Genomic DNA, 24,919 nt, shown 5'->3' on the forward strand with positions numbered 1-24,919 from the left:
TATGGGTAGAATGCTTGTATATAACTTAACTGAAAGGCGCTTAGCATGAGCTGGGCCTATCTAGAACAGTAATCCTATGCACATTTAGTTGGGAAGAAACCCCACCAGGGCCGTCTTACTCATAGGTGCTAGGGGTGCGGGGCACCTGGGTGCTGGGCTCTCAGGGGCGCCAGGCTGAGAGTCCAGGCCCCGAGAGTTGAGTCCGGGGAAGAGCCTACCCGTTGGTTGGAGAGCCATGGCAGGCTCTTCTGCTGCGGGCGGCTCTGCACCGCGAGTTGGAGGGCGACCAAGCCAGCGAGGCACTGAGGCGGCCGGCCAGCTTCACCCTCCTGCATGCCTGGGACTGGGCAACCGGGGGGGGGGGCACCGGGCGGATCTTTGCACCCCAGCGCCACATATGCTTAAGACAGCCCTGAACCCCACTGAACAAAGTGGAACTTATTTCCAAGTAAGCAGGCCAAGTAAAGAATCTGCAAGCAGTTGCTGCATTGTGTTGGTGGGGCAGGGACTGGCTTCCCCAGTCCAGTTTGTTTGAGACTGCAATCCAAATCTAAGCAGCCAGGATTCCCTCCCCTTTTAAGCACAGCTGGAAGCTTTGGGTTGGAATGGGCAGCTGTGAATAAGGAAAAAGAACAGCGTGTATTTGGAAGAAATCAGATCTAGGCTGTTACCAAATCCCACTTGCAGATTACTGCAGCCTTCCCCTACACCTTCTGTTGGCAATTAATACTAATCATAATTATTTAAAAAGATACGAGGACTAGAAACACTATGCTAAATTATGGGGGCAGGCAGGTGGGTAAAGGAGCACCACTCAAACAATGGGCTGGTGTGCTAAATGCCGCATTTCACACTCCCATCTCCAGATTCTCAGCCCCCATGCCATGAGCCAAAATTGGTATTGCACCAAATTCCCAGCACATGCTGCTGCTACGCCGTCTCCCATAGTCTGCAGCTGGCAAAAATCTGCATACCTCCAAAGCCTAAGCTGGCTCCCGAAGCTCTACTGCCTAGGCAAAGCAGCCAACGAGGCTCAGATGCTCAGACCACCAGCTCCCGGCAAGGCTGCTGTCCTCAGCCCATCTGGCAAAATCATTCCTTCTCTCACCCCAAGCAGCTCCCCCCCCCCCCCCGCCAACACACATTTGTTTCTGAACTTGTCTAAACTAAGCAGGGAAATGAATGTCTCTTTGGGGAGTCTGGCAGGAAGTGGTTTGGGTGCTTCTCTCTCCCCCCCCCCAGTTTACCCAGGATCCTCTCACTTCCAGCTATTGTGGGCAGAGGAAGCAGCAGCCCCTTCTGAGGATGCACAACTGGAAGAACACTGCAATCCTGGAGGAGCCTCCAAGAGCCGATCCGCTCAGCCACTCAGGGTGAATTAAACCCACCATTGACAAAAATCCATTTGGTCTATTTATAACAATTGCCAATGACTGCCTAAGTACTCTTACACAGCTTGCAATATATAGTCTCCTCTTCCTCTCCTTTATATAAGAAAGGAAGGGGGAAAGAAATTCCAGCAGAAGTGGGAAGTGGGACAGTCTCAACAAGTTGCAAAGCTGGCTTTGGATACATTCAATGTTCAGCTGCAAAAAAGCAGCACATTTCAAGAAACTTGTGCTCCCTCTCTACGATTTTTATTTTGTTTTCAAACATTTCTGTACCAACCAGGGTGGTTCACAATGATAAAACATCAAGACCAAAAAATGAGGGAGTTGTGGTCCTACAACATCTGGAGAGCACCCCCCCACCCCTGCTTCAATGATGTGTGTCATTTTGTGATTTACTCTTCCAGATTTGCTGACTTGTTATTATCATCAACAACAATAACTACTTGCTGGTTCTGATCCCTTTTATTTTATAGCAATGCTGTCTTTCATTATAGGTCCTTCAAATTGGTGGCTTTTATCTTAGTTATTCCATACTTGGTACTGTTTTTAAATATGCTCTACACAACTTGTATATATATATATATATTCGTGGTCTATGAAATTATGAAATACATATTAACTATATTAAGCCTTCCAAAAAACAAACAAGCCCTGAAACCCCATAATCCTATGCAACAGAGTTAGATTTCTGAACACCCAAAGCCACCAGGACTATCCCAGTTCTTCCTCAGTCCAGCCACACTTCCATGTCCACACCACATAAATTAGTGGCTTGCTGCAGGCTCAGCCAATGGCCCAGTGCAGATGATGGGTTGGCACAGGAGAAATGAAGCCTGCTTCCTCCAGGTACCATCCTCACCTGGCCTACATTCTTGCTTTTGAGTTAACACGGAGACTACACTGAAGGTGAAAGAAGCTGGATCTTGAGCCTCAGCAATCCAAGAGAAAGAGTTTGGATACAAGTCTCCATATACAGATCAGGATGGGGAACCTGTGGCCCTCCAGATGTTGCTGGACTACAATTGGCCATGGGAGTTGGAGTCCAACAAGCTCTAGAGCATCATAGGCTGAAAGAGGATAAGGCTATCAATGGCTACAAGCCATGGTGTTCTCCCTCCACTGTCACAGGCAGCCCACCTCCAAAGAGTGCTGGTCCTGCTTGAAGGCTTCCTTAGGCACCCAGTTGGCCATTGTAAGAACAGGACACTGGACTGGATGGGCCTTGGGCCTGATCCAACTATGTCCTTCATGCCATAAGTTTATTACCTGAGGTTTGCCTCTTAGAATAGGATTTGTATGTGGGAATACTGAAAACTCACATATAAACCTTGAATTTTAAGGCAAAGAAGAAGAATCATCTGAGGTCACAGAGGCCATCCTAATCTGTTGCCAGGAAAGTTACAACTCTGCAATTGTTCTACATTGCATAACCCACGCCAATTTCCATATACTTGCCACTTTGCATCTTTCATTCCGCTTCTCTTACTCATAGAGACATGCAAAACAATGGCACCTATCCTCCCATCATGGAAAACCCTTCTCGGCCCCCTCCCACTCAAGATTGCAGCAGGTTGGCCTTTCTAACCTGGTGCCCTCCAGAGGTTGTTGGACTACAACTCCCACCAACCCTGACCATTGGCCATGCAGGCTGGTGCTGATGGGAGCTGAAATCCAGCAAGACCGGAGGGCCAGTTTTCTCTGCCTTGCAAGAGTGTAAGGGTGAGAATTAGCACCACCTCTGCACCCCACCTCAGAGGACCCCACAGTGCCCTTCCTGACCGGAAGAGGGGAAACCCAATGCCTCAACGCATGGCAAGGACACAAGCAGCGTCTTCAGAGAGCCAATGATTCTGCTGTTTTTGTCTCAAGAGAAACTGAATGCTACAATATAAGAATAGATGTGGCAGAAATAGATGATTTATTCTAGCCCAAGGCTGATTGGGACGAGGAGAGACCAAATCTTTTGCAGAGATGCATTGGGCAACCTCCTCTCTGTGTGGGTATTTCAGAGTCACAGGGACCTATGGATATTTCATTTTTCATTAAGGAGCACACAATTTAGGAGTTACAGAGAGTTAGATACTCTTTAAAACCAACCAAACAAACAAACAAACAAACAAACAAACACAAGAGGAATTCATTTGTGCAACACTGTTGAAATATTACAATGGGTATCAATTTCATTCCACTAACACAGCAAACACAAGCTGAGGAGCTAGTGGGGGGTAAACTAAGTTGGAAGTGGATTCCGACAATGTTTGAAAGACTCCATTGATTAAAAAAATATATAGTTTAAGAGTTCTAAGTTAGGATAGCTAGTGCGGACACTGACCTGGGAAGTGTGGTGAACTTGGGTCTAGGCTACCTCAAGATGGTTTCTGAGATTTTGGCAGAAACACATTATTAAAAAATATAAACAAATAAAAGCCTTTAAAAGAGAAATTTGGAGATTATTCTTATGGCATATGCCCCCAAAACATGTCAGCTCTCCCAACTGTGATGCACATGTCTCTTTTTTCAAAGATTTATACACTGCAACTTTAAGAGCATGTGCTCGAGTTTACTTTTCCCTCCTCCCTCCTAGCCCTTTTTCCTTAACTGCCATGTCTTTTTAAATCATGAGCATGAAGGCAGGCACTGTCTTAGCACTGACTTTTGTAAGCTGCTCTGAGAGCCTTTTTAGCTAAAACACGAGCTATAAAAGCTTTAAATAAATAAATATAGGAGTATCATCATATTCACTGTCTAGCTGTTTAAACTGCGCCTACTGCTTAAGTGCACCAGTTTAGCAAGTGTTGAACTGAAGCTCCATGGTGAAGAAGAGCTTTGCTGCTGATCATGCAGGCTCCTGTATGGATGCCGTACCTCTTGTGATCCTGATTGCCAGGGAAAGGGAAACCACCGTAGCTCAGCAGCAGAACACACTTTGCAGACAAAAGATCCCAGGTTCCATTCCAAACATGGCTGGGAAATACTGATGTGAACACACACACACACACACACACACACACACACACACACACACACGGAAATGCTTCAAATGCACTTCAGGGCCTTTCCTGAAACCTCTGCCATGATGTGACTTGGAAGAAGGGACAGGATAGGAAACCAGTACTGGGTTGCAAAGAAGGCTTCACCTCTCATGCCACATGGAGATCACAAAAGGACACAGCAGACAAGGCGGCAAATCGATGCCTGGGGTCCCCTTGCAGATGCCCTGGCAGGAGCCAAGCATGCAGATATGTTCTTGGACATCTCCCACTTCGGAACGAACCCACTGTCCTGCCAGCACTGGGGCCCCTGTCCACTGGCCGGGGAATAGGGAGAGGGAAGTTAATGCTGCTTCTTTCAGGACCAGAACTGAGATAATGACGAGAGGAGCTGCCAAGGACAAAGGGGTCCTGACCTCAAGCAAGCCAAAAAACAAAAGCAAAACCCAGAACTGCTTGATGCTACATTGAATAATAAGGGCTGCTCGCTGGGCCCTCTACTGCAGCTTGAAATAAGCAGTGGAGGATTTGGCGAACAGCTTGTCTGGGCAAAGGACACATATCAAGGCATTGCCTTCCACTGGGCAAGATGAGGGGTCCATCTAGTTAAATCAATGACCCATCTAGTCCCCAAAGCAGCAATGTCCTCAAACATAGATACCAAGTCTGCCCCAGACCTTTTACTTGAGACCGCCTGTCATTCTATGCTTGAAGCATCACCCGCTGGGCTATCACAACCCGTTCTGGTTAAAGCTATGCCAGAAAGACAGGCCGGCCTACACCTACAACACATCCTTAATAGACATCTGTCTTAACTTCTCTTTGAACATTTGCAAGGAAGGAGATTCCACAACTCATTGAATTGCTCTTATATAGTCATGATTTCTCTCTCCTCCTCTTCCCCGCCCACCTGCCCAAATCTCTTTATGTTTACTCTAAATCTGCTTTCACCCATCCAATAATCTAAACCCTTTATCTTCCTATTCTCCTATTTTCCCCCTTTCTGACATTCTTCTTTAAATACTTGAGTTTTGTTTTTTGTTTTTTTTAAACAACAGCAATTCAACATCTCTCTCCTTAATCTTATCTCTCCAGAACAAGCATATCCGCTGCTTTTGGCTTTTCCTCTTCAGGATACTTGATCTTCCTCATAGCTTTCCTCGTAATCCTTTTCAACTTGTCAACATCATAATTTTACTCAACAAAAGTATTCCAACCATGATTTACCAATGCTGCACACAGCGATAACATCACCCCTCTTCTTATTAGGCAAAACACTTTGCATGAGGTCAGGTACATGCTATGCAGATGTTGGATCAGTTCATATCATTATACCTAACTAGCAGCTCATTTTTCACGTCTACAAAAGCTGGTGTTCTCCCCGCTGCTCCCAGCACTCCTGACTAGTGGTTAGGGCAGTTCACAGGTGAAATCTTTGCATTTTGATCAATTACTGATCCAGCATCAAAGCAATTAATCCCGGGGGAAGAGGCATCAAATCACTTTTTTTTGGGGGGGGGCGGCTTGTATACCATCAAACTCACTTCCATTGGATGCAAGAAATCCAGAGACTGGGAGCATCTCCTCTAGAGGGGTGTCCAACCTTTGTTTAAAAGGCCTGCAGCACTGCCCCCCCATTAGTGTTGCACTCCAGCTCCTATCAGCCCCAGATCCAGGATGATGGGAGTTGGAGTGCATAAGCACCTGAGGGTCAAAGGTTCCCTATCCCTGATTCCATTGCTGAATTGCCCTTATCAACAAGAGAGTTCTTCTCATGTTCAGCAAAAAGTACCCCCTTGGAGCTAGAAGGACATGATTCAAGCAGGAGCAGTGAACACTATAGTTAATTGTTGGAGCTTGTCTTTACTTATTTACTGCCCTGTTCACAGTTGTGAATAATATTCCTATGTTATAAATGGTCTGTGTCAACATTAAGAAAAAGAGGAAGGAAGAGAATAATATATGTATGTGGATGGCCCCTGGATCAAGTGACTTTTCTTCTTTAAGTTCTCAGGGCTCTTATCCTGGCTCAAGATTGTCCTCTGAACTAGCCAGATGCTTAACTGAGAATCAATCACAGTCAGTCAATCCTTGGGGGGGGGGGGACACACAAGTTTTTAGAGCTGTCGTGCTCAAAAATGGCAACTAGACATTCTGTTCCGGTGACTGTAACCTTGGTTTAGGAGCCATTTGGCACTTAGCTTATGTATGAGTTTCTAACACTGTGTATTGTAGAAATGAAGAATCTGTGGCCCTCCAGATGCAGCTGAACTACACCATTCCAGGCTACTGACCATGTTGGCTGGCGCCAATGGAAGCTGCAGTCTAACAACATTTTGAAGGCTAAAGGCTCCCCAGCCCTGTGTCTATTTTGCATGTTTTCTGTTTTAAATATTTCTATTGTTCTCTGATATCTTTATAATACATTGTGCAGAAGGTGATGATGATGATGATGATAATTCAAAGTACTATCAGCAAAAGGCATACACACCTGCTGGTTTTGGACCAAAGCAGAAAGAAAAGCAATCTAAATGATTCCTTTTCATAAAATCTGGCTCAAGGTGTGCTCTGCAAGGCAGAAAAAAGTCCTTCAGGAATAATAAATTTCACAGTTCTCTCTTGCACTATAAATGCCAATCAATCAAGATCAAATTTTAAACTTTAATCAAAGCTTTGGTTTATTGGTTACACCCAATCAATCTTCTGAAGGTTGAAGACTGAAACTACAAACTGATTACAGCCACCCTCCTTGCCTGGACCATGAAAACTTTGTTCTAAAATCAATCAACTAACTATTCTGTGCCAAGGAAAAGCTGGATTCTAGACAAGCAGAAATTATGCAAAACTTTGTTTTTCTCTAATGCAGCACAATGAATTCATTCCATTTTTTAATGAAATTGTTTTACAGAACTTATTCTAGCACAGCTAATCACAAGGAGGGTCCTTTGGGGAAACCATGACTGTTTAAAGTGGTATAAAACCATTGTAATTGCATAGTGAAGGTGGGGCCTAGGAGCTGGAAGACCACAATTCAATTCCTCACCCCACCCAACCAGCACATGAAGCTCACCGGGTGACCTTGGGCTAGTCACTATGTATCAATCTTATTTATTTATTTTACTGTCTTCCATCCAAGGATCACAGGGCAGCTTACAATATAAAAGCACAAAAATAATACTATAATAACAAACAAAAACAATAACCCCAACACAGTTTTAAAGGCCATATATTGTTTAATTAGCCTAAGGCCTGGGAGAAGAATGGTTTTGCCTGGCGCCTAAAGACATGTAACAAAGGCACTAGCTGAACCTCCCTGGGGACAGCAATTCACAGGTGGGGATCCACTGCAGAAACACCCATTATATTGTTGCCCCCCCCCGACCTCCTGGGCCTCATAGGATGATCACAGGGTCTGCGTCGGTTCATACAGGGAAAGGCAGTCCTTGAGGTACTGCAGTCCTGAGCAATTTAAGGCTTTATAGGTCAATACCAGCACTTTGAATTGAGCCCATGAACTACAATGGTACCCTGCAAGACGAACGCCTCGTGCAACAAAAAAAATTCGCAAAACAAAAGAGTTTTGTGATTTTTTGGATGACTCGCAAAACGAAGCCGTCTATGGCCGTGCTTCGCAAGACAAAGCAGCCTCGCGATGGGAAGGGAAGCCGCCGCCACTTACCTTTAGGACTCCGCCGGTGACGTCCACGGCTGCCGCTTCTGCCTCCTGCGGCGGCGCGGCACTCATGGCAGCCTCCGCGGCTCCTCCCCAGGGGGCTGGTGGGATCCGGCAGGAGCAGCAGCGGGGCTCGCCAGGCGGCCCTTGGCAGGAACAGCAGCGGCGCCTGAAGGAGCAGAGGCTGCAGCGGGAGGAGACCCCTGGCCCTACTCCTGCTTCCCCCTCCCCAGAGCCTTGAAGACTTCTGGCCGTGGCAGGTGAGTTGGCACCCTTTTTTGCGCTTCTTTTTTCCCCATAGGAACGCATGAATTAAATTTCAGTGCATTCCTATGGGAAACCGCGCTCCGCAAGACGAAATTATCGCAACACGAAACGACTCGTGGAACGAATTAATTTCGTCTTGCGATGTACCACTGTAACTAGAAGCCAGTGCAGTTGGGTCAGGATTGGTGTAGTATGCTCAAACCATCTTGCCACAGTGAGCAACCTACCCACCAAATTCTCCACCAGCTGAAATTTCCAAATCATTTTCAGAGGCAGTCCCACGTAATCTTATCTCACAGGGTTGTTGTACAGATAAAATGGAGTGAGAGGAGAGACTATGTCTGCCACCTTCAGGTCCTTGGAGGAAAAGATGTGGTAGGAATGTAATACAGTGGTACCTTGGTTCTCAAACTTAATCGGTTCTGGAAGTCTGTTCCAAAACCAAAGCGCACTTTCCCATAGAAAGTGATGCAAAGGTGACTTTTAAAAACAAACCCTAAAACAGCAATTTCACATGAATTTTACTATCTAACAAGATCATTGATCCATAAAATGAAAGCAATAATCAATGTTCTGTGCTATAAAATAAATAAGACAGTATTGTAGGTTATAAAAATTAAAATTATTATTATTTTCTTACCTGCACTGATGATAGTTATTGTTTGGATAGGGGGCTTTTATCTATTTCCACAGTCACACAATCAATCAATCAATCAATCATAAAACGAAAAACAAGCCATGGTCACAAAAAATGAAAAAGCCACACACAACCACAAAAAATAGCAAAACCAAAAGCACCGAATATCACCTCAGAACCCTCCAATCAGAAACAGAAGGCTTCAATTACGATGGATTAGCTGTGCAAGGGTAAAATGAGATGAAAAAAACCTTTATTACAATTGGGGGGGAGGACTTAAATTTGCCATGCAAGGGTAAAACGGGACTGAAATGAGCTGTGCAACAGTGAAAATGGAAGCCCAGGAGCACATTTGGCTTCCGAGGCAAAGTTTGAACACCTACTTCTGGGTTTGCAGCGTTGTTGTTTGGGAACTAAGCCGTTCGAAAATGGAGGTACCACTGTAATAGGCAATGATAAAATAACAAATCTACTTCTGCCTCCAAGGAAGCAGAAAACAACTCCTTTATCTGAAAAATGCTATCACATCACAAGTCTCCCCTTCTTCAACTATTCATCACAGAACTTCTTCTCCAAACCACTCACCATCTTCCTGCCCTCTCCTGCATCCAGAACCAAATCCTGCACTTGCAGAAACTGCAGCTGACACCCCACCTGTGATACTTAGGCAGCACTGGTCTTCAACTGATGGGTCAGAGCCCACTACTAAAGGGATGGGCAGAACCTGTGGCTCTCCAGGTGCTATTGGACTACAGCTCCCATCAGCCCTAGCTAGCATGACCAATGGCCAGGAATGATGGGACTTGTAGCCCCATCAACACCCGAAGAGCCACCATTTCCTCATCCCTACACTGATGGTTCCCAGCCTGATCTAAGGTGGGTCACAACAAAAAGTAACCACTATATGGTAAAAATAAATGGGTCCCCAAATGTACATTGGGGTTAAAAGGTGGGTCCCAGGTCTGAAAATGTTGAAGTCCACGACTATACACAGTGAGTCAACCAGCAGGGACCCCAAATGTAACCGCTAGATCAGAGCTTTCCAAACTTTTCATGTTGGTGACACACTTTTGAGACATGCATCATTTCGCAACACAGTAATTCAGTTTTACAAGCAAACTGGAGGCTAAAGTAACCCCTTTCCAGCCCTGGGAGGAGCGTGGGGAGCGTTTGTGCAACACACCTACACACTGCAGCCGACACACGAACGTGTCGCGACACACAGTTTGGAAAGCTCTGTGCTAGATACAAGAAAGAAATCTTTAGGCATCCTATCCCTGGAGATAACCAAAGGCTCTCTTGCTCTCTACACATGTGCCAGCACAGCTAGAAGGCACAAAAGATAGAACCTGTGGCATGGGAGTTGGCATTCAGAAAAAGACTGTGATGTGGTGGTTGCAGAACTGTAAAATCACACGCATGGAGTTCCCACCAGGAAATGAGCCTCTCACAATCTCATTCAGGAGCTGGCATTGCTACAGCTGGGCAGAGTGTGATCAACAGAAGAAAAAAACCTATTGCCTGGTTATTTGCTTCCCTCACAAGCCTCCTACACCTGAGATTAAAACAACAACAACACTGTAACACAAGGAGAAAACAGGAATTGCTAACAGTGGCAGCAGTCTAGCCCAAACATGGCCCCTTTTAAAAAGTGCTATTGATTTCCATAGGGAAGCACTTGCTGAATATCAGGGACAAAAGCAGAGCAGCAAAGCAGGTTGAATCCTGAGCCTCTCTAGTTGGAAAGATCTGGTAAAAAAAAATGATGGGAAAGAAAGACCTCTTCTCTAAAATCCCAGAGAGCTGTTGCTAATCAGTGATAACAGTAGGCAAGTATAACGCAGACTCATCTGCAAGTGGACTTCAGTTCTTAACTTTTGTCTGGATCGTGCCCAGTGCTAGGGCCTTATATCCAATCAGAAATAAGAAGGTAGTAAGAGTCCCTGACATTTATACATATGTGACCTGAGATTGCAACACACTCCTGGCAACTATGCACAGAATTTGTCCTCTTCCCTCTAGCCTTGCTTTGCTCTCAGGCACTCTTTGGGTGCATAAGGAGAAGGTGGGGGTGGGGAAGGTTGCCCTGGCAGGCGGCAAAACAACAGGCAAATAGCAAAAGACCTTAAAAAAGAAGTTCCCACAGACCGTGGACCAGTCACAGCTATGGGAGGAGATCAGCACAGGTGGCAAATGTCTTGACGTGGGCAGGGAGATAGCATCCCCCAGGTTCCACCCCAGGTTCCACCCCGGAACCTGCCCTCCTTATTCCACACACCAAGCCATTATCACTCGCCTCATCTGATTGCAGCAAAGGAGAGATTTGCATCACCCACACAGTTGGGACAGAAGCCACTCGCTCTACAGAAAGGCACAAAGGCTGGGCTGGAGCCCTGTCACTCATGCTCACCTTTGCATATACAGTACATCAGGTGTGCTGACACTGGGAGCAAGCTAAGAGGTGTGCACTCGTTATGCAAGCCCTAACTGTCTCAAGGACCGTTACTGAGGACCAGTTTCACCTTAGAGAAACCACACAGCAAAAAACAAAAAAACAAAATCAACCAGCTTCACATTCTGGGTCAGCTAATAAAAAAAATCACACAGCAAACTCTGCCACATGCAGCCCAGGAGTTGTTTGGAGGATTATTAGGAGGTTTGGAAGATCAACAATGGTTAACAAGGCTTCCACATCATTCCATGCTGGAAAGAGGACTTGAGCCTGCACTGCCTGGCTCCACATCCAACATTGTTCCCTAACCTGGGACTACAGCTCCCATCACCTGCTCTCTGACTACGTTGGGTTGACAGGAGTCCATGATATCTGGAGAAAGCACTCTGCCATGTGCCAATTTTGCACACTGAGGAATTGAGGGTGAAAGACAGTCTGGCTCACACCATCCCCACAGAGCCACTGGTGGAGGAATGGGGGGGCGGGGGAGCACATCGCCCCCGGCACCATCAGGGAGGGGGTACCATCATGGCCACCCCCCGGACACACGCCATGCACCCCCCATCGTGCCGGGTGGCACGCCACACCCCCAGGACCCATGCCACACCCCTGCAGGCGGCGCGGCATGCCCCAGGGTGCCCACCACGCCCCTGCGGGCGAGGTGCCATGCCCCGGGATGTGTGCCAGCCACGCCTCCGCCTTCTCTCCGCCCCCAGTGCCGGACCATGCAGCTTCGTCACTGCACAGAGCTAGGGCTTTTGCTCCAAGTCCTCAGTAAAGCTTCACTACTTTAAACTGCAGGTCTGGCACTTTTCCATCCCTCTCTTTCCAAATCACAGATGAGACATTTGCAGAGTAATAGGCACTTTCCTCCCATTTAGAGTCACGAGGAGCTGGTAGGGGCAATCAGCAGCTTGTGCCTTTGGGCAGAAGAAGGGGGGCAGCGGAGGAGGAGGGGAACAGTTTCCCAGCAGCAGCTCTAGGTTCAGATTGCAACAGAGGCTCTGTCTAGAATTATGTATGTTGTGTGTTTAAGGGGGCAGAAAACAGAGGGGCAGCTCAGCCCACCTTTTAGGGCACAGTATAGATGATGGCAGTAAGGGGTAAGCAAGCATGGTCCATGCATTCACCTATATTGATCTGGGTACACAGGCTGCATTTCTATCCCAGCCTTCCTGCAAGTTGTTCAGAGTAGCATACAAGGCTCTCTTCTGATCCTCACAACAACCCTAAGAGGTTGGTTAGGCTGAGAGCACATGAGTGGCCCAAGGCCACCAAGGAAGGAAGTTGAACCCAGGCCTCCACATGACACTAACCCTGATTGTTCTGGACTGCACCTCCCATCATCTTTGACCACTGTCCATGCTGGTCTGTGTCAACAGTCTCAACAATATCAGGGGGACGACGACACAGGTTTCCCCATCCCTATTGAACCACTAGGTCACAATGGCTATTACAAAAGACATGCTCTTTGTTGCTTAACGCTGTCAGAATGGCCAGAAATAAAGGCCAGAGCAGAAGTGGGAACAGGCTTTGCTTGGAGTCTGGAGGGGAGAGCATCCAGCATTAAAGTATCTCTTGTTGCAGCTATAGAAGATAGAAAACTCTACAGAATTCCTCTCTCAAACAGACTCCATTAATACAGACACCACCCCGTAATTTATGGCTCTCCCATCAAATGAGCTAGATGATCATGAATTTAAAACATCTGGGCTGGAATCAGTCATGTTCCTCTCCCCCTTCTCTATGTTTACAGCTGTTATTCTTATCTCCCTTCCCTTCCCCGCCCTCAAAAGTCTTGAACTCATGACTGCTGCTGGGCAACAACGTGACTTGCTCAACTAGCTGGTGGGCTAAGAATAGATGCCATCCATGAAATTTCATGTATCCAGGACTGGCATGCTTGGAGCGTCAAAGAGGAATGCCGAAACAGGATGTGGGGCGGAGGCCATGTGCAACATGCATCTCAGAGGCTCAAGAAGGGCCTTCACAGAATAGACACTCTTTGAGGCACACACAGTCTGTGAAGATTGTATGTGTGGAAAGTACAACAATTTGCAATTCTTCAGCTAAGAAAGAGAGAGAAAACTGCTCTTCTTTGAAAGCTGGAATGCTCAGGATATAGTATTCAATGCACCATTTCAAATCCCACATCTCATGCAGCAAGACTTCAGGAATCCTAAAAGGTGAAAACCACCACCAATGACTGGGGCCTGATTTCACAAGCCCATCAGCTTGAAGTGGATGGACCTGCATGATCAGAAGGGGCACAGTGAACCAGCACACGGGACACGCAGAAACCTCGGACCAGAAGCCGCATGGCCCAACTACTAGAAGCAATCAGTTGCCTCCCACTAGCAGTCCAATAAAGGGACGGATGTTTTCCTCTGTGTTTTCTAGCTGCTCCAAATGAGATGGCCAACCTTTCTAAGCCCAACTCCTCCCAAGAGTCACACACTAGGGGGTGGGCAGGGGGCAGATGTAGGCTAAGCCACTAACATGAATTTTTACCATTGTATAATTGGCTAGCTTCTCTGTGAGGGTGTGACCTGGGAAGAGTTATAAGATCCGGACAGAGAGGCCTGTAGGGCCACATTCAGCTCCCAGGCCTAAGGTTCCTCAAGCCTGACTTACGGCCCACAAGGAAGAGGGGGGGGGGGTGAGAGGGTGTAGGCAGGAGCCTCCAGGCAGACTTTACCCCTTGCCACAGAAGGTTTAAAGCAGGGGTAGGCAACCTAAGGCCCCAGATGCGGCCCAGTTGCCTTCTCAATCTGGCCCGTGGACGGTCCGGGAATCAGCATGTTTTTACATGAGTAGAATGTGTCCTTTTATTTAAAATGCATCTCTGGATTATTTGTGGGGCCTGCCTGGTGTTTTTACATAAGTAGAATGTGTGCTTTTATTTAAAATGCATCTCTGGGTTATTTGTGGGGCATAGGAATTTGTTCATTCCCCCCCCCAAAAAAATATAGTCCGGCCCACCACCTGGTCTGAGGGACGGTGGACCGGCCCACGGCTGAAAAAGGTTGCTGACCCCTGGTTTAAGGGGTATCTGCATGTCCTCCAGCTTTCAGCCCTGGTGAGGCTGGGACTCCACCTGGAGAATGGGGGCCGGTCAGGGTGGTCTACACAGTGGAGGGTTGCGACTAAGACAGCAGCCCAGTTTTAAAACATCACCATGCGTCTATAATTTCCAGAAATGCACATTTTTTCCCTGTTTGGAATCAAAAGGCTGATGAAGCACAACATTTGGGTACGTGAAAAGGCAGCTTTGACTCTTTGCCCAGAAGCCTGGCCTATAGTGTCAAGCTGCAAATATTTCAATTTATGCCCAATATTTGGATGTATGTGTGTCCCCTTCGCCGTCCCCCAAATATCCATATCTGGAATTATGTATGGGTTAAACCACTGAGCCTAGGGCTTGCTGATCAGAAGGTCAGTGGTTCTAATCCCTGTGACGGGGTGAACTCCCGTTGCTCGGTCCCAGCTCCTGCCAACCTAGCAGTTCAAAAGCACGTCAAAATGCAAGTAGATAAATAGGAACCGCTACAGCGGGAAGGTAAACGGCGTTTCCGTGTGCTGCTCTGGTTCGCCAGAAGTGGCTTTGTCATGCTGGCCACATGACCTGGAAGCTATACGCCGGCTCCCTCGGCCAATAATGCGAGATGAGCGCGCAACCCCAGAGTCGGTCACGACTGGACCTAATGTTCAGGGGTCCCTTTACCTTTACCTTTAGATGCCCTGTGAAAGTAGATCTCCAGCTGCCTCTCAAAGCCACTTCCCCAGTTTACAGTGTCCATTTGCCAGGCCTGGTCACTTGGTCTACCAGGAACTGCCTACAGGAGTTTTTTTGGAGTGACTGTTTGTTATGCACTCTGTTGCCTCTGAAGAGCATTCAAATAAAACCCAGCAAAAAGGCAGCTGGCAGGCTCAGGTGGCTTTCTGATCTATTATCCAGGCTATAAATAGCTGCTGGAACCCAGATGCCCGACTTCTAATGGTTCTTGGAAAATTCTCAAGCACACCTTAAAGGGGTGGGAGCAGACCAATAGCACCTTAACCCTTAGCAGACCAAGGCTTGAAAGCAGAAAACTTTTGGAAATAGGTCGCTAGGAAATAATCTTTGCCACTGAACAGTTTGGCAGTGAAGCAGAGACAAGAATGGTGAAAGTACAAGAAAACAGCTAGCAATGATTTCAGCTCTGATTCTACACTGGGGCTACAGTGTTTGTTTGTTGTTGTTTTTGTTTTAAATATTATTTCAACTAGCGAACAGCCTTTTCAACTGAACCCCAGTTCTGAAACCAGATCATGTTTTTGCAGGGGGCAGGGGAGAGAAGAGGGTGAATTGTACATCCTTTCCCTCTGTTTTGTATGCACTGTAGACTCTTTGGGGCAAAGACTGCCAATGTTGGGAGATCTCATGCCTGACAGAGCATGGCACGTTCAAGGATTAAGGGAATGAAAAGGCCAGGGGTTATAGTCAGCAATGTTTTTCCAAATATTCTACAAACAAGGAACACTTTAAACATAGGCTGCCTGCTGAAGACATTGCACAGGATGTTGGGACCACATTTTAGGGCACATACTTGGTTTCACTCAAAGCACTGGCCAAGACAGCTGGATCTCCTCACTGGCCCAAGTGAACTGAGTGTACAGCTTAAAGGAAAGAATCAGTGCTGGTGTAGCACATATTTAAAGAACATGAGTTCCCCCTAAGAATTCTGGGAATTGGAGTTTGTTATGGATGCTGGGAATTGTAGCTCTGTTGGTGAGGGTGGAATAAACTACAGGAAAGCCTCATGCTTTAAATGTATAGTGTATACACAGCCTGAGCTACAGATCAGGATAGTACCTAGTTTAAATCTCGCCTCTTGCCATGAAAACACTGGGTGGCTTTAGGTCAGCCATTCTTTCTTAAGTCTCAGCCCTACATCTGGAAAAGGCAGGACAGGGATAATAATTCTGACTTACTTTAAAGGGCTGTTGTTTGAGGTTGCTCAAAGGTTCACAAATTATGAGAACAAGAAAGAAGAAACAGGAAATATAGGGTGAAATTGATACAAACTGCAACTGAGGTCAGTGTTCGAAATTAGCCAGGAATATTTTGCACCTGCCTATCGACCACTTAGCGGGTGGTGCTGTGGTCTAAACCACAGAGCCTAGGGCTTGCCTATCAAAAGGTTGGCGGTTCAAATACCCGCGATGGGGTGAGCTCCCATTGCTCGGTTCCTGCTCCTGCCAACCTAGCAGTTCAAAAGCACCTCAAAGTGCAAGTAGATAAATACGTACCACTCCGGCGGGAAGGTAAACGGCGTTTCCGTGTGCTGCTCTGGTTCACCAGAAGCGGCTTAGTCATGCTGGCCACATGACCCAGAAGCTGTACGCCGGCTCCCTCGGTCAGTAAAGCAAGATGAGCGCTGCAACCCTAGAGTCGTCCGCAACTGGACCTAATGGTCAGGGGTCCCTTTACCTTTACCAACCACTTGTGACTTAGTGAAGATGCCTGGGCACCAGGATGGTGCCCGACATCTCCACCATCTGAAAGTGCATACCTGGGGGATCATTGGATCTTGACTGTTTTTAAACACTAATACCCCATCATGTAGAATTCCATCAGTTATATTTTATCTGCACAATTGGAATGACTTTCAGGAACCAAAATGCTTGTTCTGTGCAGCCAGAACAGGAGCAGACACCAGTAAGAAAAGGATATGTGGACCATCCCTGGATCAGTGACTTTTCTTCTTAAGTTCTCAAAGTTTTTAACCTGGCTCAAGGTTGTCATCTGAACTAGGCAGATGTTTCACTGAGAATCTATCACAGTCAGTCCATCATTTGAAAAATAAAACTTTAGAGCCATCTTGCCCCAAAATGGCAACTAGGCATTCTGTTTTGGCAAGTGTAACCTTGGTTTAAGGAGCCACAGGGTACCTGGCTTGTATATCTGAGCTTCTAACACTGACTGAGGCAGAAGAAGGAAGTGAACCACTTTTGACTGCAGGTGGGGAAATCACATACTTGAACACTTTGCCATGGGGCAGTGGAGAGGAAAGGGAAACCTATGTAAGGAAAGCAAATGAGTATATCAAGGCCATCTAGTTTTTGATGTTTGCTTTTTGAATACAGGGAAGAATTTAATAGTCTCTCCCACCCCACCGAAAGGTAACAAGCAGTTTGAAATGGTACAATCCAGGAGCAGCTGTACCACCTGAGCTGCACATTTGTACATTTGAAGAGGAAGGCGTGTGGATGGGTGGTAGACCCAGAGCAAGAAGCACGGATTAGCTGCAGTTCCCTGTGAAACAAGGCAGATCTCCTCTGGCATACAAGCAGATAAATAGTAAGTTATCTCCCCAGTGTGAAAAGAGGAGACTAATCTCTGAATGCCAGAAACTTTGACCCTCCTCTCACTTGAGACTTCAGCAAACGCCGCTTGAACATTTTCCAAAGAACGTAAACGTACCCATGATGAAAGCAGAGGCTGCTCAGAAGCAAAGTTCCCCCCTGCCCCACCCACCCAAACAGTACATGAATTTCACATGTCTGGCTATTAATACAAGCACAAAATAAAATGATGACAGAGAGGAAAGTTGAGCAGTGTTTTCCACCATTTCATCCATTTTCGGCACCTCTTTTGCAGAATTCAGCAGATTTAGGTTGCCATCGTCCCGTCACTTGTGTACATGCTGGAGGTCCTTTCCGAACCAATGATGTGCTCAATGATGTGCAAAGGCAGGACTCAGAGCTTCTTGTAGTGCATCTCCCACAAGGCAGACACCAGACACAACACTTCTGACGCATTTCCCTTACGGAATCACCATGGCAATGGAATTCCCCATTGGAACTCTGACACTAAAACACCACCCGCAGTAGCACATGGAATAGTACAATGCATGGGGCAGGGCTCCTAGGCCCAAATCTAGTTGCCTTTTTCCACAAGGGACCTTAACAAGTACCAGCCTCACCCCCAAAGTCAGTAGTTTCCGTAGCAAATTAGACCAGGTCCTCCAAATGTTGGACTCCAACTCTAATCAGTCCCAGCTAGGATGGCCAACAGACCAGACACAGATCTGGCTAGCTTCAGTAAGACTGCTACATCATGTGCCCTCCAACCATCGCTTTGACACATTAAATTAAACAGCAGCGATTTCTGAGCTTCTGCACCACTCACGTACACACCCCAAGTCTGAAATGAGGTTGGGACCACCATACACTGAGGACCAAGTGCACACAGATCTTGTCTAGCAAGGATTCTTTTGCTAGAATAAAGTTATAAACTCAAACAAAAAAGCAGCCAGCTCCTGGTTGGACTGCCTGGTCAGCATGGCACACCGAGGCCCAAGTGTACCCGGCTGCCCTCTCCTCTGCATGAGCTGATCAGGACTAAGGTATGTGTTGACAAACAGATTTGTACAACAACAACAACAAAACCCACAAAACCCTTTGAACACTTGGGACGGAGCTACAGGTTGGAACTCAACCTAAAGGCTGCTTCACCTATGCAAATCAGGGCTGAGAAAGAACTGGGGTGCTTAAGACTTTAATTGCACAGCCATTTCCCCCCTCCACATCCTAGACCTTTGAAGAAGAAAAAAAACCTGCCATGGTTCAAAGAGAGGACAGGGAGCACCTTTAACTGTTGCATGCCAAAATCCCCTCTACTAAATAACTATTAAAAATACAGGAGCCTCCTTTCCCCTTTTCGCATCTAGCCAGCTCAACCACCACTCATGAGGAGGGTTTAAAAAGCTCTGGGGGAAAGATGGATTCGTCCAATGCTGCTCGTCAAAAGCCTGTTAAGATACCCACACCTGTTAGAGCAGGCATGGGGCCTTATGGCCCTCCAAGTTCTGCTGGACTACAATTTCCCTTCCTTAGTCTTTCTTCACCCTCCTGGGTGGCATGCATCAGGAGGCTGCTGTATGGGTCTGTCCCTGGACCCTCATTTGACTCTAGAAAACATGGATCCAGTAACCTGAATCAAAATATGGATGGTATAGATCAGGATGAGATAACAGGCAAAGATGAGCAAGGCCTCAAACGAGAGGAGCCATAAATCTTATTTGGTGAGAAAGATGGAAGAGGGCTCATCCTGCACCTTTAGGAATCGCATATCAAGGCTGGGGGGGGAGAGATGAGAATATCACTAGGTGGGGCTTGTCCCACCCAATTGCTGCTGAGATGGAAGAAACTCACCTGGTGGAATTCTTTCTTCTCCGAAAATCACAAGTGCATACTCTAGAATTTGACTCCGTTCCAAAATTAAAGGCAAAATCTTAACATGTTCAGTGGGGCTTACTCCCAGGTTAAGTGTTCAGTATAAAATTACAGCCTTGAGTTTTTAAAACAGGCATTCCCAAACTGTGGCTCTCCAGATTTTTGGCCTACAACTCCCATGATCCCTAGTTAACAGGACCAGTGATCGGGGAAGATGGGAATTGTAGTCCAAAACATCTGGAGGCCTGAAGTTTGGGGGGTGCCTGTCTTAAGAGATACAAGTCAGAGCAATACAGAGGTCAGCAACACTTATACCCGGGATAAACCTGTCTGGTGGGACTAAAATCCTAAATATGTCTGATAATGTAAGAGGAAAATAGCGGGTTTCCAACCTCTCTCGTTTTCTGGGTTTTTTCTTCTACATGTCATATGGAAACACTAAAAGTACCAGAATGGTACAACCTCAGCCAGAAAGTGCTTGAAATCTTCTACCCCGTTTCCAGAGTAGATAGCTTAGAACCAGGGCTGCCAACCTTTTGGGCCCCTGAACCCATGTGCACTGCACACACCCTGCAACCAAGTGCACACCACAACTTACTCTACTGGTTCCCACACAATGTCTTCTTTCAAGCTGCTTTCAAGAGGAGGGGGGAGATGCAGGGGAGTGAATCCTGCGGGCATCAAGGAAGACCTCTGTGGGAGCTTGTGTGCCCATGGGTGCCCCTTTGGAGACCACCAGCTTTAAATGCATGGTGTGTATCCTGACTCTGGAAGGAGAGAAAGCAAAGTCCCTTAAGCCCTTGATCACATGCAGAAAGTGGAATGGGACTGTGCACATAGGAGGCAGCAATGCTTCTCAATACCAGTTGCTGGAAACCTCCGGAGGGGAGAGTTGCTCTTGCACTCGGTGCTGCTTACGAGTTTCCTAATGGCATCTGGTTGGCCGCTGTGAGAAGAGGATGCTGGACTAGATGGACCATTGGCTTGACGGAGCAGCGCTTTTCTTATGTTCCTATGAGGGCTGCACATTCAGCAAAAGGATGGCTATGCATGAGCAGCTGCTCATCTACGGATGCTGCAAATAACTGGAGACCCCTCTCATTCCGAGGTCACGATTGCATGGACCACCTACACAAAGGTAGCCATGTTCTTAACATGGAACCACAGCTCTACGGTGGAGCATCTGCTTTGCATGCAGAAAAGCCCAGGTTCAGACTCTGGCATCTCCAAGTACCTGCCCATCAGGGAAGGTAGACAATACAGTTGCTAGATGCCTCATGATATAGTAGTTTCCTATGAGCCACTGCTCACAACTGTCCACCTCTTTTGTCCATATTGAATGTATAAATGTCAAGAGACAGGACCAATTGTGCAGTTACACTCAACCCCACAGCACAGAGGGAGAACCTGCAGGCCTCCAGGTGTTGCTGGATCCCCAATACCTCTCAGCCGCAGCCAATGATTGTGGATGATGGGAGCTGGAATCTACTAGAATCTGGAGGGTCAAAGTTTCCTTCATTCCTGCCCTTCAATGCAAATAACATGAGAAAAAGGTTCTCATGCCCATTGAACATGGCCAGGTCCATTGCTCAACCACACTCCCTCAAATTGTTAACATCCCGAAAGAGAGGTCCTCCTCACAATTTGAGGACTCTTGTTCCTGACCATTTCACAAACTTCAAATAGATTGCACTCAAGTGCTCATGACAACAACCTAACAAAGCATCACATTCAGAGGTGGGTGCATACTAACTACCAAAGCCTGAAGTATGTTGACTTTTCTTCTGCACCAAGTCATAATATCAAGTATAGGGACAAAACCGTGAGCTTATCAACACTTATATTTTGCCTCTGCGCTTTCCAGACACAGCCTGCACTTTCAAGTTCTGGGTCCGAGTGCTCTATTTTGGCTCAGAAGCTTCCCCCGCAAAGATCCACTCTTCACCACTGAATCGCACCAAATAGCAATCCACAGAAAATCCGAATTGCTGTTTGTTGCCCTTCAGCTTTAAAGAGTGAGTAATCATGGCAAAAGCTCTGGGGTGAAAAAAAGAGTGCTCCAGTATGGACTGGGAAACCACGGACCTGTGCCCAGAAAGTGTGTGGCAAAGGTTAACTGTGGATAAGGCCTGAGACACAATCAGACAGACAGACACCTCAAGACTACAAAGACAGCTAAGTTGTGCTGCTTTGACTTGTTGTGAGCACAATGGAAAGTCCCCAAGTGATTCTTACCTCCAAAGGATGGTGAATGAGGATCACGAACCATCTCTTTACATCCAGAGCTTCTCACAGACATTTCTAACTTGGGCTATGTGTGGGTGTGCAGAAGGCTTTAAAGCTACACTTTATTAAATGTGTCTAGCAAGCTGGAACTGATCCAAAGGCCAACTAGTGCCACCGATTGCTTCAGCCAAAGCAGCACTGCTCCCTCGTGGAAACCAGGAATAGATCACCAGGTCTTCATGCAGACCTGGGGCCTGGCCCTTTAAAAGCCCCCAAGGCCCCAAGAACCTAGGAAACTGCCTCATACCAAGTCAGATCATTGGTCCATCTAACTAATATTGTCCATGCTGAACAACAGCAGCTCTGCAGGGTTTCAGGCAGGGGACATTCCTAGCCCTACCTGGAGACCCCAAGGACTGAGCCTGCACACAAAGCAGATACTCCACCACTGAGCTATACAACCCTTTCCTGGGTGTAAAGGCTGCACCATATCCCAGTTTAAGCTGCAGATTTCATATAAATTGAAAAGCAGGATGCTGAGAACAACTTAAGCAAAACTAGTCTGTGTCCACAGGTAGATGATTGCAGTGGGGCGGGGAGAGAGATTTGCAATCAAGTAATATATATAAAGCGTTTTGAAAACACTACACACACTTTTAAAAATACCATCGGCCGTATGAGACGCTTAATCTCAGGGTCAAGGGCTCCAGCCCCACAATGAACCAAAGATTCCTGCATCGCAGGAGGTTGGACTAGATAAACCCTCGTGGTCCTTTCCAACTCTACAGCTCTGTGATTCTATATACCAAATTACTGGGGAATGAGGATTGGGGGGAAGCAAAGGGATCTAGAGGACTCACGCCAGTGAGCCAAGCCAGCATGAACAACGTCAAAGCCATGCACCCAAAGAACATGCAGTTGGGGCACAATGACACTCCAGGCAATATCGCGCGCCTTAAAGGGGGGGCGGAGGATGGGGGAAGAGGTGAACCACCAGGAAGCCACGAGAACACGGGCAGTCTGACCTGGCGTTCATTGGAAGCCCCAGTAACTTGTGAGAGACTTCCTTCGAAGTTCACGGGTCATTGGGACTGCAGCCCCAGGCTCTCAACAAAGCTTCCTCAACCGCCCCCAGCGCCAGGCGCCGCCAGATCTCAATCCCGGTCCCTCGATCCTTGCCCTCAGAGCAGCTCGCGGCCTCTCCGCCTCCCGTTTGCGGAAAAAGAGAAAGGAAAGCCAAGCCTCCGCCTCCCCTTTCTCTTTCTCGCGGGCGGTCCGGCCAAGTCCCTCGCCTTGTCTCTCTCTCTCTCTCTCTCTCTCTCTCTCTCTCTCTCTCTCTCTCTCTCTCTCTCACACACACACACACACACACAGGCTGAGTCACGCAAGTAGAGAGATGCAAAAAATAGCTTCTGCGGGCCTCGCCTTCTCCTTCGATTCCCTTTCTGCTGCGCATCCCCGGCAAACCGCCGTCTCCCTTTGCGCCCTTCGTAAGCTCGGCCGCGCGGGCAGCCGCCACCCCTGCGCCCTGCAGTGCGCAACCGGCCGATCTGCCCTGGCCGGAGAGTCGCCCTCGGCGCGCCGCTGCTCACTTCTTACCTTGGCTGGAGGCGCCGCGGTCGCCGTCGGCGCTCACGCCCTTCTCGTTGTCTGCCGCTCGCCCTTTAATTCCATCTGCGGAGGAGAAAAGAGAATCGGCGTCGTGAGTGGCGCTGCTGCTGCTGCCCAGCGCAGGGTGCAGTCCGGGCATGGGTGGGCTCTCCTTCCGCCGGCTGCCTCCCTCGGGCAGGGAGCGCACCGGGAGACCCGTCGAGCCCGCCTGCGGAGCTCACATCCACGGCTCCGCGCGGACCAGCGATCCGGTTGCTCCCGTGGCCACCAAGCCCGCGACGCTTTTGTCCTTCGCGGAGGAAAGAAAGTCGAGATCAGCGGCGGGGCTCGGCGATACCGGCCCGCTCCATCCCTCGGCAGCCGCGGGCGGATCCACCTGCGCCCGGCCCCGATTCTCCCCGCCCGCTCGCCTGCTCGGGCTCTCTTCACACCCCCTCGATGGCAGGCGAGCGCAGCGAAGGCGGCGGGGGAGGAGCCGGCAAACGAGGAACAACAGCAGGAGGGAAGCGGGGGGGGGGCAACAGAAAGAAATAAACCCACACGGGAGGGGGCGGGGGAGAGCGGCATTGTTCGCCACGGGCGCTCGCGATTGGCGCAACCGCAGCCAATAGGCGGGCTCACGGAAAGTTTACTGTTCAAGCGCTCCATCTGGTGCCGGGATCTCTGGCGCGGGGCTCTAAAGCTTTTTTTTTTTTTGTCCTGGGCCGGACTTTCAGAATGAAAATTTGCTGGAGCCACACCGAATTATTTATTGATAAGAAATACAGGGGGGGGGGGGAAGCAACTTGATTCCTTGATAACCCAACTACTTTATAATACGATCATGGGACATCCAGAAAGTATGAAACAAAGCAGCTACATAAGGACACGAATCATTCCCAAAATATTATTATATATGAGTCTCTTACATGTGCACCATAAGTATGTACAATCCCAATGAGAGCTGTGAACTTGCCTTCATCAGGGTAATCTCATGTATATTAGTTACAGGTAGATAACCGTGTTGGTCTGGCGTAGTCGAAACAAAATATAAAAATTCCTTCCAGTAGCACCTTAGAGACCAACTAAGTTTGTCATTGGTATGAGCTTTCGTGCATGCAAGCTCATACCAATGACAAACTTAGTTGGTCTCTAAGGTGCTACTGGAAGGATTTTTTTAATTTTTTGTTTTTGTTTCATGTATATTAGGTTTCATTTGAGACAAACACTCATCAACATAAAGAAGCCTCTCTGAACTTTCATATTTGTTCCCTGTTCACAACATTACATCAAGGAGAACTGTAGAAGACTAGCCGATGCTTCAAATGAGAGGCATGGATTGTATCTGGTTGTATATCCCAAAATTTATTTTGATACTATATGATATGACTCGATACCATACTACCCAAAGTGCACACTGATTCCCACACCCGCCTCAAACTGAATTTAATTTTGTTTAATTTAGGGTTGCCA

The 24,919-nt window shown here is 47.5% G+C and overlaps 1 protein-coding gene across 7 annotated transcripts in view; it reads right to left on the bottom strand.

Moving 5' to 3' along the window:
• HDAC7 (histone deacetylase 7) overlaps positions 1–24,919 on the bottom strand; it is a 195,104-nt gene that overhangs the window by 93,256 nt on the left and 76,929 nt on the right. For 3 of the 7 annotated variants that reach the window (XM_088661224.1, XM_088661220.1, XM_060272132.2), the window contains one exon: positions 23,456–23,530. The exons of 1 other annotated variant lie outside the window; for it this stretch is intronic. In XM_088661224.1, the coding sequence (XP_088517350.1) occupies positions 23,456–23,530 (75 nt within the window). Of the gene's footprint in view, positions 1–22,881; positions 23,159–23,455; positions 23,998–24,919 lie in introns of those variants that run through there. 3 more of the 7 variants (XM_088661221.1, XM_088661219.1, XM_088661225.1) reach the window with 2 other exon arrangements.

The sequence above is a fragment of the Zootoca vivipara genome, chromosome 2 (genome assembly GCF_965207765.1).
Source record: "Zootoca vivipara chromosome 2, rZooViv2.hap1.1, whole genome shotgun sequence".
In the NCBI taxonomy this organism is placed as follows: domain Eukaryota; kingdom Metazoa; phylum Chordata; class Lepidosauria; order Squamata; family Lacertidae; genus Zootoca; species Zootoca vivipara.